Source organism: Argiope bruennichi, chromosome 1 (assembly GCF_947563725.1).
Source record: "Argiope bruennichi chromosome 1, qqArgBrue1.1, whole genome shotgun sequence".
Lineage (NCBI taxonomy): Eukaryota > Metazoa > Arthropoda > Arachnida > Araneae > Araneidae > Argiope > Argiope bruennichi.
In genome coordinates, this window is record NC_079151.1 from 79,998,610 (window position 1) to 80,013,883 (window position 15,274).

At 28.6% G+C, this 15,274-nt stretch overlaps 1 protein-coding gene across 1 annotated transcript in view; it reads left to right on the forward strand.

The window, feature by feature from the left end:
• Positions 1-15,274, forward strand: part of LOC129981393 (cell adhesion molecule Dscam2-like) — a 362,276-nt gene that overhangs the window by 340,488 nt on the left and 6,514 nt on the right. Inside the window, exons 23-26 of the mRNA XM_056092228.1 lie at positions 6,322-6,403; positions 9,659-9,685; positions 11,514-11,627; positions 11,881-11,958. Coding sequence (XP_055948203.1) covers positions 6,322-6,403; positions 9,659-9,685; positions 11,514-11,627; positions 11,881-11,933 — 276 coding nt within the window. The 3' untranslated portion in view covers positions 11,934-11,958. The remainder of the gene's footprint in view (positions 1-6,321; positions 6,404-9,658; positions 9,686-11,513; positions 11,628-11,880; positions 11,959-15,274) is intronic.

The following is a 15,274-nucleotide window of genomic DNA, read 5'->3' on the forward strand; positions in this document are numbered from 1 at the left end:
GATCATTAATCAGTTACAGAAATAATGGTTGACGCAATTGTAAATAAATTTCGAGCAATGCGGAGGAACACTGTCCTGTGAAAACTCGCATTATCATGGCTTTTGATCTGAAACACAGCGAATACTTCCAATGAATCTAACTAATTATCATCATTTATGCTCCTTTTGGCAAAGAAAAAATGGTAAATAACTTCCGTTTTAGATAGGACGGGCCGAACTTTTGTAGTATCTTGTTGAAATTCAAAAGCATCACGACATGTTAAACTGCCCCATATTGAACTGACCTAACGATTCGTAACACCTGATACAAGAAACGTTGATTATGGAAGAACCAAATTGTAGAAACTACATTTCGTATAATTAAAATACTAGTTGCTACTTATAACTTATTTTTAATTTAATTTTGTAAAGAGTCCAACAGTTTTAGGACTATTCATATATAGTTATAAGAATAGTTATATGTATTTATGATGCATTTTCATTGGTTTCTCAGCTTCTATTTTTCAGATTCGAGTTAAAAAGGTTATGTTTTTTTTAAATATCTTTCCTAGTTAAAATCTGCCCCTTCACTCCAACGTAAAAAGTTACTGTGGCTTGTCAGAATTAAATCTTATCATCTCTGTGGTAAAACCACAAAAATAATTTTCCAAAAATAATTCCACCGTCGAAAGTCTAATATTCCATTCATCCTGATTACATTAAAATTTCTCTAAATATTTATAACCACTAAAGATTTGTATAACCATATCTTTAGATTAGATAATTTAAAGTAAATTTTCTAATCACTAAAATGTCCCATCCCCTTATCTAAGCGTCAGTGGTAAACAAAAAATGTAGTTTAGTTTAAGATAGACAGTTATCATTTGTTTACTTTGTTTTATTCATCAGTTTAGATACAAAAAAAAAATAATAAGTTGTCGCCTTAAATATTCTTTCTTAACTAATCACATGTTTTATAGTCACTATTAATTAATGTTTATTGCAATTACCATACATTAATCAGACTCTTTTGCTCTGTTGATAATGCTAATAACCATTTTTAGAGTAATTGAATTATTATCAAACATTTATGAGACGTTACAAATTATATTTGATAACTGAAAAGGATAATTTGAATTAATGTAATATTGTCGTTTTATTCTTTGTTATGTGATGCTGGTTTATGATTAAAAACAGTTTTTTTTTTTTTTTTTGTTAATTATCTAGAGTTTTTTTTTTCTCAAATTTAATGAGGCCAAATATCAAACAGTTTTTTCCCCAAATAATTAATTATCACTTTTAAAAGAAAGCTGTTATAGTTTCTACATTTTTATAACAAATAAGATAAACTGTGCTTAATCACACTAATATGTTTTATCTTTTGCTTTTTACAACGCTTCTTGTTGAAATTTATTTTTATGGCAATTTTTCTTTTCTCTTATTTAAAATTCACATGGGAGAAATGCTATATTTGTCTGACAATTTGACTTAGAGATTTTGATAAATCTTCACATTTTAGACCTCTCTGAATTAAAAATAAATGTTTTTGGAAATATGTCTGTTGTTAAAAATAACTTAAAAACAGAATGAGCCTGGCTAATTAAATATGGCATGTTGCCTTGACATCAAACTACAGATTTTATCAAGTTTTGTAATAAATCTCCAAGAAATCTTTTTTCCTTCTCTTCCGTGTGTGCATGAGCATAATAATAATAATAAAAAAAAAGTGTAATACTCCAGTTGATTGAAAATTTTTCGCAAGGTATTATCATTCAAATTGCAGATCTTCGTCGGAGTTTTGACAAATCAATGAATTAAAATTAATCAATTGTGGGTATTTGAGTGAAAAAACTGAAAAATGCCAAATGCAACAGGAAAGAATTCAAGAAAAGTGATCACGACAGACACTGACTGAATCAAAGTTTGCAATAAATAGGAAAAAGTTTAGAATGCACATTGTAGTTTTTTCTTGGTAAGCCGAAACTAAACAACAAACGCAGTATAATGTGAAGTATACCAGAAAGTTAAAAACTCTATTGTTGGTTTTTCTATGGTACATACAAATCTCTTTTATTCCTTTAACAGCGGAAGCACTTTCAATTTTTTTACTTCACATGGAACGAAAGGAAATCCACTAATCATTCGCCACATTTATAAAAACGAAGCTTCAAATATTTTATCAAAAAACATTTTTTGCTTCATAATTATGGAACATAAATCATATTTCTAAAATTGCTTTTAAAAAATAAATTAATTTTGTGTCTCTAATGAGCTGACCTTCGAACAAGCAATTGCAATATTGACTGGGGGGGAAATAGGCAAAATGCTGGATTCATGGAGAAATTGAAAATTATTGCTTTCTTTATTCGTAATAATTTATTTATTAGTGAAGATTGGTGGTTGGGTTTTAAATAACTTGTAGTCACAGGCTTGTCTTTTTGTGATTTACTGGGAACATCAATACATTTAGGCTGAAAATTTCAAATAAAATTTTAAATAATACTTGATAGACAAAAGGCACATGATTATGCCTTCGAGGAAAATTCAATATTAATATGTACATCGATCTAATCTTAGAAAACATTACAAAGTGTAACAGGCTTAGAGAGCTACACATACCATAATATTCGGCAGAGAGCCGAGATCGCACACAACATAGTGATATTCCAGAGAGGTCGTAGTGGCCTAATGGTAAGGTCTAGGCTTCAGTACCGGAGGGTTTCAGGTTCGAGGTCCGATTCCACCCAAGAAACATCGAGTAAGCTGGTCTGGTGCGCGTTAAATCCGTCGGGGTCAAACGTCCGGTGTGGTGTGGAAGTTTGGAGTGGGGTACCAGCTCAGGTGTCATCATCGTCATCTGACCACGGTTCAAAATTACGAGGTCCGTTCCAAAATAACCTTAGTGTTGCTTTAAAATTTGACGTTAATATAACTAGACTGAAAATGAATGATATTTCAGTTCGCTTCTGATATAAAAAGAAAATATGCTAGCATTAACAGTGAGACCACGTGGTATTTACATCATTGGCAGTTGGCTCCGCCCAAGGAGAACACGTATTTAACTGAATTCTTAACAGAAATAACATGGTTGGTCTTGGGCAACCCCAAAACGATCCGCTTACTTGAAAGGGTGTTAAACATTGAAAGTCGCTGAGACGAGAACCATTATTTATTTACCATTATTAAAAGGTTCATAGTCATCGCCATAATTTGGATGAGAATTCAGAAACTAAAATAAAATAATTAAATTATTTAGTAAATTAACTTACTTAAACTAGCTTACTCTGGAGTCAATAGATTTAAATTAAAACTTACATAAAGAACGCAATAAAAGCAAGATTGTAATAAATACGATTGTCAAGAATTCAAAGCATTTTTTTTTTTTTACTATTTCTATAATAGACAAGTCAGATATGGATACCGTGGATATAGATTATATTTAATTTTATTCTGTCAAATTTCCAGGCATTAAAGTCTTGTTATTTAAATTATTTTACATATGTGTCCGTTCATTGTGTGTATGAACTTTTCTAATGAAAACCAATCCCGTGACATAATTTCGCTATAGAAAAAGCAAATGTACCGTTCGTATTTCCTCTAAATTTTGTGGTATTGTAACTTGACTTTTATAGGCGTCTTATGAACTACACATACATAAAAGATTATCTTTTTTTGATTTCAATCATGAAAGAAAATTAAGTGATTAAAGGTTTAATGAAAAGACTGAAAATGGTTTGAATTTCAAGATAACAATTTAATCAAATATTAGAAATAAAGAAAATAAATATTATTAAAAAATATTGCCAACATTCAGAGAAAATGTCCATGAATATTAAGTTGGTATCATTAAAAAGATAATTTTTGAATTTTAAGAGGATGTAAAAATCGTTTCTGTGCTCTTTAATTTTGAAAGTTATGGTAGAAAAATAAACGAATTTCACTTAATTTTTAATAAATAAGAATTCTATTAAAAATGTGAAAGTCGTTTGTGTACTAGCTGTGGTAGTTTTAGGTCAGAAGGTCTGGCCTGTAGAGGGCCAACACACAAAAGCACATATTCATCTTTATTAACAATGAAATCAAATCTACATTTGCGCGTTACAGATGTGCGAAGTATAGCAGAACTTGACAAACTAAAATCTATTATTTGCTTTCGTCTACTAATTTATCCAATACGTTCGTCTGTTATCATTCAGCTTTTATGTGTCTCTAACAAAATACTCAAAGGCATATTTTAATAAAATCTAATATAACCAAAAGGAAACCTACGTTTTCATATCCAATATATGAAATTTGAAATTGAACTATGTTAGCAAAAGAATTCATAATTTTTTCTATAAATTGAAGTAAAAAAAACCATCTTATTATATTAAATTATTTTGAATTAATATCAGTACTGGTTCTTTAATTTCAAATTTAAATCAGTAATCAGCGTAAATTAATAAACTATACTGCATTTAACTTATTTAATTTAAACTGATTTTATGTTAAATTTTAATGTTAAATCAACTTCAATAAATGAAAAAAATTAGAATATTTATTCAATTTTTAAACGTATAACTCATAAAACACTTTAAATAAATATTAATTATAATTAAAATTTACTTTACTCTTGCTTTGTGCTTAAACTGTACTTAATTAATGTACTTAAACTTTGCAGCTTTATAATGATATAAGAAGTAAACTTAGAAGACCGTTGTTTTCTTTCTTCTAAATATTGGAAGTAAATATATTATCGAAGAAAAATCAATAGCAATTCAGGAATTCTTTAATCTAAACAATCTCGCTTGTAATGTAAAGACTGGATACTGGAAATATCGATCGAAATAAAATAAATATATGCACATAGGAAACAACGAATCCATTTCAATTAATTATGGTTTTCCTTCTTGTTAAATCAATTAATCTTCACTAAGCATGTTTTGGTTGAAATTGATTGGGGAAGAAGGTTTAGAGAAATTAATTTATTTTGATTTGTTATTGTTCATTACTGTAATAGTAGATACTTTTTAAAAGTCGCGATTTTTGAATTTTTAATGAAATAAGAAAGTAAAGTCTGTATTTTATGTTAGTAAATATATTACTGCATACTTATTTTTATCCTAAAATTTGAACAAAATAATTCAAGAATTTCATATCTTGGATAGAAAAAAGGACATATTTTTTATAAAATAATATATTTAAGAATTCATTTTAAAATAATTTGTCCATTATTTTAACTTGTCAAAAAATTATCTTCCCTCATGTACCGGGTAACTATAAAAGAAAACATACCGGGAGAAAATATACTGAATAAAGAAAAGTACCGGGTGACTATATCCTGATATACGAGACCGTAACTATCATACCGTTCACAGGAACGGAATAAAATTTTGCTTCAAGGTATTTTGTGGTATTCGCTCAAGAATCACATGAAATACAATAATTAAACTCTAGCAGTTACAGTTGCAGGGACAAAAATTCAAAATTTTAAATTGGCAACAACAACTATTTTTTATTAGAAAGTGTTCTCCAAAACAAAAGAGTTGGAATGGTACATGTAGCACGAAAATTACCAGTGATAGACAGACTAAAAAGATAAGAGAAAATATCCAATAATAGCAGTGAATTAACAGAAAGCAAAATATTTTATTGTTTTGGTATATGCTTTGGTTCTAGGCATTATCTGGTGCATAATAGGTGCCATCGTGATTCAAGTAGGTCAAGTAAAAGATGTGTGACACACAATAAAATGTTTTGCTTTCTGTTAGTTTTTTGCTATTAGAAGATATTTTCTCTTATCTTCTTAGTCTGTCTGTTGCTGGTAATTTTCGTGCTACAGGTACCATTCCAATTCTTTTGCTATGAAGAACACTTTCTCATAAAAAAAGTTGGTATTGCCAATTGTAAATTTTGTCACTGTACCTATAATTGTTAGACTTTAACTGTTGATTCAGATGATTCTTGAGCGCATATCTCAAAATACCTTGAACAAAATTTTATTCCGTTCTGTAAATGCTATGATAGTTACGGTCTTATATATCAGGGTCGTTTTTTCAATAGTTTCCCGGTGTTTAATCCTTTAAATTAGTAAAAATATAACACTCTTTGTTGTATACTTGCAGTCTAAGGAACCAATCGCAACCAGTTTGAAAATTTCAAAGATTAGTAAAAAAAATTTATAAATCGTACTTCTTAAATTCCTTGCAGTATTCATTCTCAGATTTTACAGCAAGGAATTACATTTGTTTACCATTAATTAAAATTTTTTGATCTTTATACATACAGAAAATTTAAGAAACAATATTGACATTTCATTTTATTAGTTAACATTTATTGTCCATATTTATGCAATTTTAACAGGCTATGGAAGAACCTTTGTACGCTACTGTAAAACGCACTCCTCGCCCACCGAGATCTGATTTTCACGTTTATCATTATCCTGGTAAGTAAAAACATGCTTTTTAAATTGACTTATTTTGTTTTATAAATTGTGTTAATTATAATCTAATAGTAAAACATTTATAGAAAATTGTACCTTTTGAAATTTTAAATACAATTAAATTTGTTTTGTATAAGAACATTAAGTTCGAAAGCTAATTTAAAATGGTTACATTTATAATAAAGTTTATTAAAGTTTCATATTTTTTAAAATATTTAATTTTGAGGAGCCACAAACACATATATACTTATAAGCCATTTCTATAATGTTACATCATTTGCATATTTTTTTAATTATGTTGTATTATCTATTATCTTGTCATTAATACTTGACGAAATTGCTTAAAGATTAAAATTCGTTTTTTTAAACAAGGATTAGTTTTTGTCCGCAAATTGTTGATTTTTGATATTTTCATGTCAGAGAGAAAAGAGTAAATCTAGAGTATTATAATATATGCATTTCATAAACGGCACTTATGTTGTACTGAATGTTATGTTTATCAAGTAAGTTAATGCATGTCGCCGAATCTATAAAAATAATTATAAATTTAGTACCACTGCGCATTTATACTTTTCAATCAAAAATTACGAAAAAGTCTGAATCATAGACAACTACTAGAGTAGGTAAAAATAATCAGGACAAAAAGAGGTAACTGTTTTCCCAAAATATAATCATAAAATAATTTATTCTTATATTGGCTTTACTCAAATTAATGTAAATTAATGAAAATAGTCACTATAAATTAATTGATGATATTACTATTTCCTTCCATTACGAGGAAATAGTAATATCATCAATTACAGTTTATTTTTTTATTTGATTCTATAGCACTGGTGTAGATTATAGGCATTAAATATTTATGCAATTTCTCCGCTTGTAATATTGTAAGAATTATTATTTACAATTGAAACAGATATTTATTTTAAATGAAAAGCCTAGTTTGCCTTCTATCAAAATATGTACACATAACGGATTTCTATTTGCGCTTCTTATTCTTTGTTTATTTTGTCTTTAATTTGTATACGCTTCTTTTTCTTAAAACCGTCAAAATTATTTCCACGATACATAGAGGTTATCTGAAATGCTTTTTACTAAGTCATTTTATTTCGGTTTTCCCCCGATGGAATAGTCTAGAATGAAGTAATACTTCGGGATACAAAAAATAAATTACAAACATAAATTTGAAGCTTTTTGATACATGGCAAATCTAACAAATCGGGACAAAACATTGTAAACGAGTGCAAGTATCAAGAGACAGGGTATAAAAGTAGGATAATTCTGCATCCTTTTATAAACATTTCATCAGAAATTGGACAGTTTCTTGTAATAGAAGAAAGATTATTTTTTTAACGCAGTGAAGGATCTCTTACACATCTTCCTACAAGATGAATTTTGGAAGAAATAGAACTACTTAATAGAATAGATAGAACTATTTAATAGAATTTGGAACCTTTTTCAGAAATACTTGCGAAATTTAAAAAGAAAAACCTTAACGTGGTTATAATGTTTTTAAATAGAAATGCTCTTGTAAGCAGATTTTTGATTTCGTAATTCTGTTTTATTTAACTTGATATAAGAATAAATCACAATATTTTATTAAATTTTTAATGATTCATAACAATGAGTTTGTTTTATAGAAATATTAATAATATCCCGTTATGCTTCTTTTTTTAATTATAATGAACAAATAATAAAAAATATCAGTATTAGCAAACCTCCAACAAATACATTTGTTTATTGAAGGCTTCTAATCTTTTATTAAATAACATTCTCCTCAATATTACGTATCAAATATCAACATACCTAAAAATTAATTTCAATTTCTTTAGTTTTATTGTCATTTTATGTTGAAAATATGATTATTTTATTATGTTAAAGTAAAAGGAAATATTCCTCTGTGCCTATCAATAAATAGGAAATATAATAGTAAAAAGATACCGAGATTATTATTAATATCAAATAATAATAATTCATGAATTCTTGTAAATATTTATGAATTCTCCAAAAAATAATTCATTTCTAATTAAGTTCTATATCTGACATGTTTTTGCATATATTTAAAGAAATAATTTGATCTAGTGTCTGTACATCATTGTTCAATTGTCTTTCAAACTTTAAAAAATTTCTCGATTTTTTTTTAACTGTTTAAAATATTTTGCTTCAGTTTTTTTTTTTTACAATATATATCCAGTGTAAAATTTGCAATTCTTAGATAAAGATTTTAAATGTTTTATACTTTCGAAATCAAATCAAAGTTCTTTATTAATAACATTTGCGTATTACTTATCTTTGGATATTGCTTATCCGTGTTGTTATCAGCATAATCAGAATCATATTTTATAATTAAATGGAAAATCATTAAAGTTTGAGATAATTTATAAGCTGAAAAATTTTCGCTCCTACTTGGTGCATAAGAAGATAATTTTTCATCATTTTAGTAATCACTCACATTGATCAATCAATTAATCAAAGATTTTTCATTTCAAATTCCTTATTCATAAGACATATCGTGTGAAATAACATTATTGAGGCTAAATTAAATTAATACCAAAGATCATATGAGATAAATATCCTTCCAGAAGGATGCTTTCAAGTAAAGAATGAATATGGTTATTATTCCCTTCATTTCTGATCCTAATCTTGCAAAAATAATAATTGCTTTCATTTTCAGTACACAATTCTCAAATATCATTTCTCCAAGGATTTAAACAGTTTCCTTCTAAAGTAAATATATTCAAATAAAGATATGATTTCAAGCATCAAGAATTAATTAAAAATGAATTTATAAAACTAAAATTCATGATTCTACAGGGAAATAACGATTCAAAATTAAGTCAAATATCTGTTTAAAGTTATTTCCCAATAGGATTTATTTAAAATTATGTTTTTTTTAGTAAAATCTCAATCGCTATGCTTGTCCAATTCTTTATTGTTTAGAAGTATTATTGTGCAAAATTTAATTGCAATTTGCGGTGAAATCTCTGTATTTTTTCACTAACATGAGCACAAATTACTTTTTATTTCTTTGAAGATGTTGCCGTTCTTGAATTGCGTGATATGCATCTAAACCAGAACTGATAACAAAAAATTTTAATAAAGAATCTACAGGCTATATTTTATAGTATTTTTTTCCAAATTGCTTCACAACGGTTAAGTAATAATTTAAAAATTGATTGTCAGGATAATTTGATTATATTTTTATAGATAAGAATTTAACTTTTTATTTAAAATCAATAATCATAATTATTTAATACATAGGTGAAATGCCAGAATTTTTCATCCAAGGTAAGCCAAATCGTTTTCTCTCATTTCTGTTGTAATATAACTGGTACATAAAATACATACTTATGTATTATTTAAATATTGAAAACAAATCAGTTATAAGTAGTTTTAATGAAATATTTGCATTATTTATTGGCAGAAAAATTTTTAAAAATTTGAAACAAATGATTGATGATAACTTTCCATAGAATCTCTGTTTCAAACGAATTAAGGTTTTTTTTCATGAAAAATTATCTCTTAAAGGTATTTGACAAAATATTGAGAAGAAAAAGAACAAACCTGTTTTTTGGCGCTATATGAATGAGTAATTCATAGTTATTGACTCTTACAGTCTTAGTTTTTTAAGATGCCTTTATAAAATCTTGTTTATATACTATTTCTTTACATCCATATTACTTCATAAATATTTACAGTTAAAATCTTTTAACATAGTTAATTTCTATAATTCTTTGTTAATATTTATCCCCCGCATTTACAATTAAATATTTACATGAAAATTTACCTTTCTTAAAATTAACATATCAGTAACTGTCTTGCTTACCCTAATGAATATCAAAAGTCTACTCTAAATAATAAGGCTTTGATTCTTTACTTATATACTACAATTTAATGTTCTTATATGCTACAATAATTTTAAGAATTATGTTTTTAAATAAATACCATCCATTTTAAAAGTTTTGCATTTAGTTCATCCAGATATAAAGTATTTTCAGAATGATTTATCAATACTTATTCATCATTTAAATCCTAATCATCAGAATTATATCATTAATGTTATACCGAATGGTTTTATATAAACTAATGCGTCAGTGAAAAGTAAATTAGGCAGGTAATGCTTACAGATGGAAATAATAAATTATAGAATTAGTGCTGATTGAATGATATAATACGCCTGATTAAATTCCACGCAAATAAAAATTATTGAACTTGGAACTACGAAATTTACTGTGTAATCACATTTTAAGAATTCATTTAATCACATTTTAGAAAATAATGGTGCTACCGGAAGTTTTTTTAAGTTTTAATTAGTTCATTGATAAAAAAAAATGTGAATGATTTTTTTAGACAACTTTTGGGGAATATTATCGTACAAAAAAATTTAAAACTAAATTTAAAATTCAAATAATTGAATTACAGCAAATTTTATTCCAGCATAATTATTTTTTAATCTTAACAAAATTTTGAAATATTTTTATATATAATTTTCGACAATACATTTCATTGTTTTAGTAATTAAATATATTCCCATGCACATAGAAATGATATTAACTGCCTTCTTTGTATATCATTCCCGTAATTAGTTCCAGCTTTTAAAAATATTATTAAAATGTGCGAATCCATCTTAAAATATTATCATACTAATCGACTAAAATTTTGCACCTCCTTAAATTTTTCAGTTTCAAATGTAAGTTGCTTTTAAAATATTAATTCGAGATATTTTTTATAAATCTCTGATCACGCATCGGAAAAAAAATGCTGAATAAGTTCATATGCTAATATAAAAAAAAATTATGTTTATACGTATAATCTCCTAAAACATAGTACTCTGAACTATGCTTTATTCCTGATCTGAAATAACCTAGATGTAGTTTAACCTCTCTGCGAGGCACAAGGGCTGAAGTAGAGATTAAATTAAATAAAGCATTAATTTCGACTAATTTTTCTAAAAAAGTCCTTATCAAAAGTTATGTTAATCAGTAACATTGACCGAATATTGAAAAAATGTGCTTTAGAAAATATTTTGCCACATTAAATTCTTAAACTTTGAAATATTCATTTGTCTTCTTTTTACAAGATCATTTTGCATACTAGTGTTGACTTTTATTTTCAGCTTCAAAAGGGTCATGCTTGGACGACGTCGGAGCTTCATCGAGTAGTGTACTTTGGAAAGAATCGCCAGAAACAGCCCTAAAAGATGAATACCACAGCGATCAGTTACTTGCAGGTTTCATTTTTTTCGCTCGTTCTACTTCTATGTCCTTAATTTTTTTCCAACTTATCTAAGTTGCCGGAAAAAAAATCCTATTTTTAGAGAAAATATTATGACAGTTAGTAATACCTTAAAGGAGAGAATTTATAATTTAATGTCTCATAGCAGAGGTTAAGGCTTAAATTTAATTATCTGATGAAAAAAAGGAATAAATCTTCCGCTGTCTTTTTGTATAACATGGTGAGAATATTTTTTTTTCTTTTCTTAGATTGCAATCGCTCTGGTGGAAGCAGAAAATCTTACAGATACTCACAAAGGTGAAGATTTGCTTCGACTTGTATAATTGGTATGTATCTAAGAAGAAAATAAGATTAAAATATCATACTTTTCATAATTAATCTATTCGTAATAAAAATTTCTTAAGCGACCGAGGATGTTTTCACACGACTTTCTCATATGCTTACTCAATGTGGCGGATTTCGGGTTAAGTATTTTAATAGAACGGAAGAAAATAGAATTGTATTATTGTCTCTTTGATCTATTTAATGCAAGATTTGATTGATATTCAATTTTTTCAAAAGATACTTCGATGTGTCTCACAAGATATGCAGCGTCTGATATTTACAGATACGAATAGAACACGTCAAGATGAGTATTTTGATATGCAACATGTGGGGTCCCCGAATATAGCATCATAGTATAATTGCACGTAGAACGTTAATTCAAATACGACAGTTTGTATTCCAAATTACGAAGCACAGAACAATTGCACAACATGAACGCTTCACTAGGTGACTATAAAAATTTGTGGCATCGGATAATGCAAAGGGATACTGCTCCTTTCCTTTACAAAATTCAAATCAATCAACCAGCGATTTGTATGGTTTAAGGAGGTTTGATTTTTGAAACAAGATGATTAATAAAATTGAATGCGGCGAAACTGATTTTAATTGGATCTGATTCAGTGACGAGGTGCACTTCCACCTGCAAGGATATGTTAATAAACCGAACTGGAGGTTCTGGGACACTGAGAATCTTCATTATTCAATAGTTCGGCCACTGCACCCACTTAGACTCACAGTTTGGTCTGCATTATATGCCGAAGGCAACATTGGATCGATTTTTTTTTACCGAAAATGTCATCGGCGGAACATATTTTGACGTGTTTCATGACGGTGTCATTCCATTCTTGCTTGGCGTAAACAAGATAAGAGATTATTGGTTTATGCCAGATGGTGCTAGACTTCACCTCACTAAGCGAAACTTCGATCTCTTAGCATAACAGTTTCTCGATAAACTGATCTGGTTGGATTCCATTACGAAAATAAACAATGGTGTAGAGTAGCCACCTTATTCCCCGGATCTAATCTAATTTTTCTGGGGACTTCTGAAAGCTGTAGCCCTCAAAACTAGACGACTTGAGAGCAACGATTGAAACAGAAGTCAAGAAAATTGGAACAGATGTTTTGCAGAAAACACTTGAGAACTTCTATTCCAGACTTCGCCATGTCATTTGTTCAAACGACCGACAATTCGAAAATCTGCTTTATATAAAGTTCTAATAAATATTGATTTTCACTTTTTTTTTCACACAGGTTATTATTTCTCATTTCTAGAAGTTTTCATAACACAAGCTTCACAACTTAATTAGACTATGACGCTATGTTCGGGAACCCCACATATTATATATCAAAATACTCGTCGTGACGAGTTCTATCCGAATCTCTAAATATTAGATGCTGAACACCTTGTGGAACACCCTATATTAACAGCATGCAAGGAATTAATCACCAAAACACATGCCAAGGATGACACGATTGATTCAGTAAAAATATTAAATTCACGCAAAAAGTTAATATTTTGTGATTATCATATATCACTGTCATGAAAGGCATTCTCTGACATGTCAAGTTTATTAGAGAGTATATGAGAAAGTTTGGTGGAGACCACCGCCATTGGTTTCATTCCGAGACTAACGAATATGCAAATCAGCAGCTATTTTTCCTCAAATATCATATACGTGAATAACTTACATAAATAAAAACAAAAACCAAATTTCATTATTCTACTTTATCACGTTTTTTTTATATCATGCTGGCACACAAAGATATACTAAATTTCCTTATTGAAATTACTTTGCATTTATGATTAAGCTGACAAGAAAAAGGATCGATACCAATTAAAAATTATAAAATAATGGCCGGAAAAATGCATATGTGATAATATTCCTCTAATAATTTGGAGGAATCACTTATCCATATAATTCTTGATTCACTTGAAGTTTTTATCAAACCACAGGACGAAACATCTTTATATCCACTTTTGAACTTTGCATCCCTTCTCATTTAACCATATCTTGCCATGATTTCATCTACTGATAAGTTTTGCTTTGTCATGATGATGATGATGATGTTGTGTCCACATTACCACGGAAAGGGGGTGCAGTAGCTTCTGAGGGTAAGGACCCCTGAGCACCAAAGGGCAGAAATCTGACTTCTAGCTCATATGAAGATGAAACTCGCACATTCGATTGCACAACCCCTTTTTACAGGAGGGCACATTCACACACCTCACAGATAGAACACAGATGAAGAACAACCATGCCCGAACCGGGATTCGCACCCGGGAGGCCCAGATCACGGGAAAGATGCGCGACCCCTATGCAAGGACGCCGGCAGTTTTGCTTTGTCTAAACTAAGATTAAGTATTGAGCAGGAGCATTTTTTCCATCTTTGATGAACTTATATGAGCTGTTTTAGCAATTTCTTGCAGTAGCGTATCAGCATCATCTTAAGAGAATCTTATTTCTAGCAATTGATACTTAATCTATTTTAAAATGAAATATTCAGAAGTAATGTCTATTTCCATCAATCATAAATTTGAACGTCCACTGTACAAACTGCATTGATTTTCTGATGTTCACTTCGCTTGGTACGAACGATATCATTGCCTTCTCACTGTATACTTCAATGACGTGACGATAAATATGACAAGCAAAAAATCGTTCACTTAATGGTTGTCACATTTCGTCTTTCAACGCTGGACCAATTTTCAATGAATTTCCACTTTCCTTACAACTTGTCTAAATTACAAAGAATTTCACAACTGAGTACACTGGAATAACTAAAACCATCCTTTACCCTAATGTGAAAAAATTATTATTTTATTCTTGAAAGAAGAGTTTCGGAATAATGTGGCTTGAAATTTATATTTCTGGTTGATAACTGGGTTTCTCAAATTTTGTATTCACTCTCTATAATGAAGCAGTATAAGAAAAAGCAACACTCTACCCTACCCGAAACTAACGGGAAAGATGGGCAATCGTGTAACAATTTCATGCGATTGAAAATTATTTTAAAATCACAGGTGACCAAAGAGCAGAAAAAAGGAATAAATTTAAATAAAATATAAAAACTATAAATAAAATATTAAAAATACCATCAAGTAATGCGGCAATCATAAATAAAGGAGATTAGATAAGGAAACAAAACGATCTCCATAATTAAGTTGACAAGGTATTGCCCGATTGTTTAGTAATAGAATCTTAATAATCAGGATGATAATTTCGGATAAGTTGGCATATCAAAAAAGTTTTCAAATCCATTATCATCCAATCAGAAATTCATTATGTACTTTAATTATTCCATAGCTTTCATTTTTTA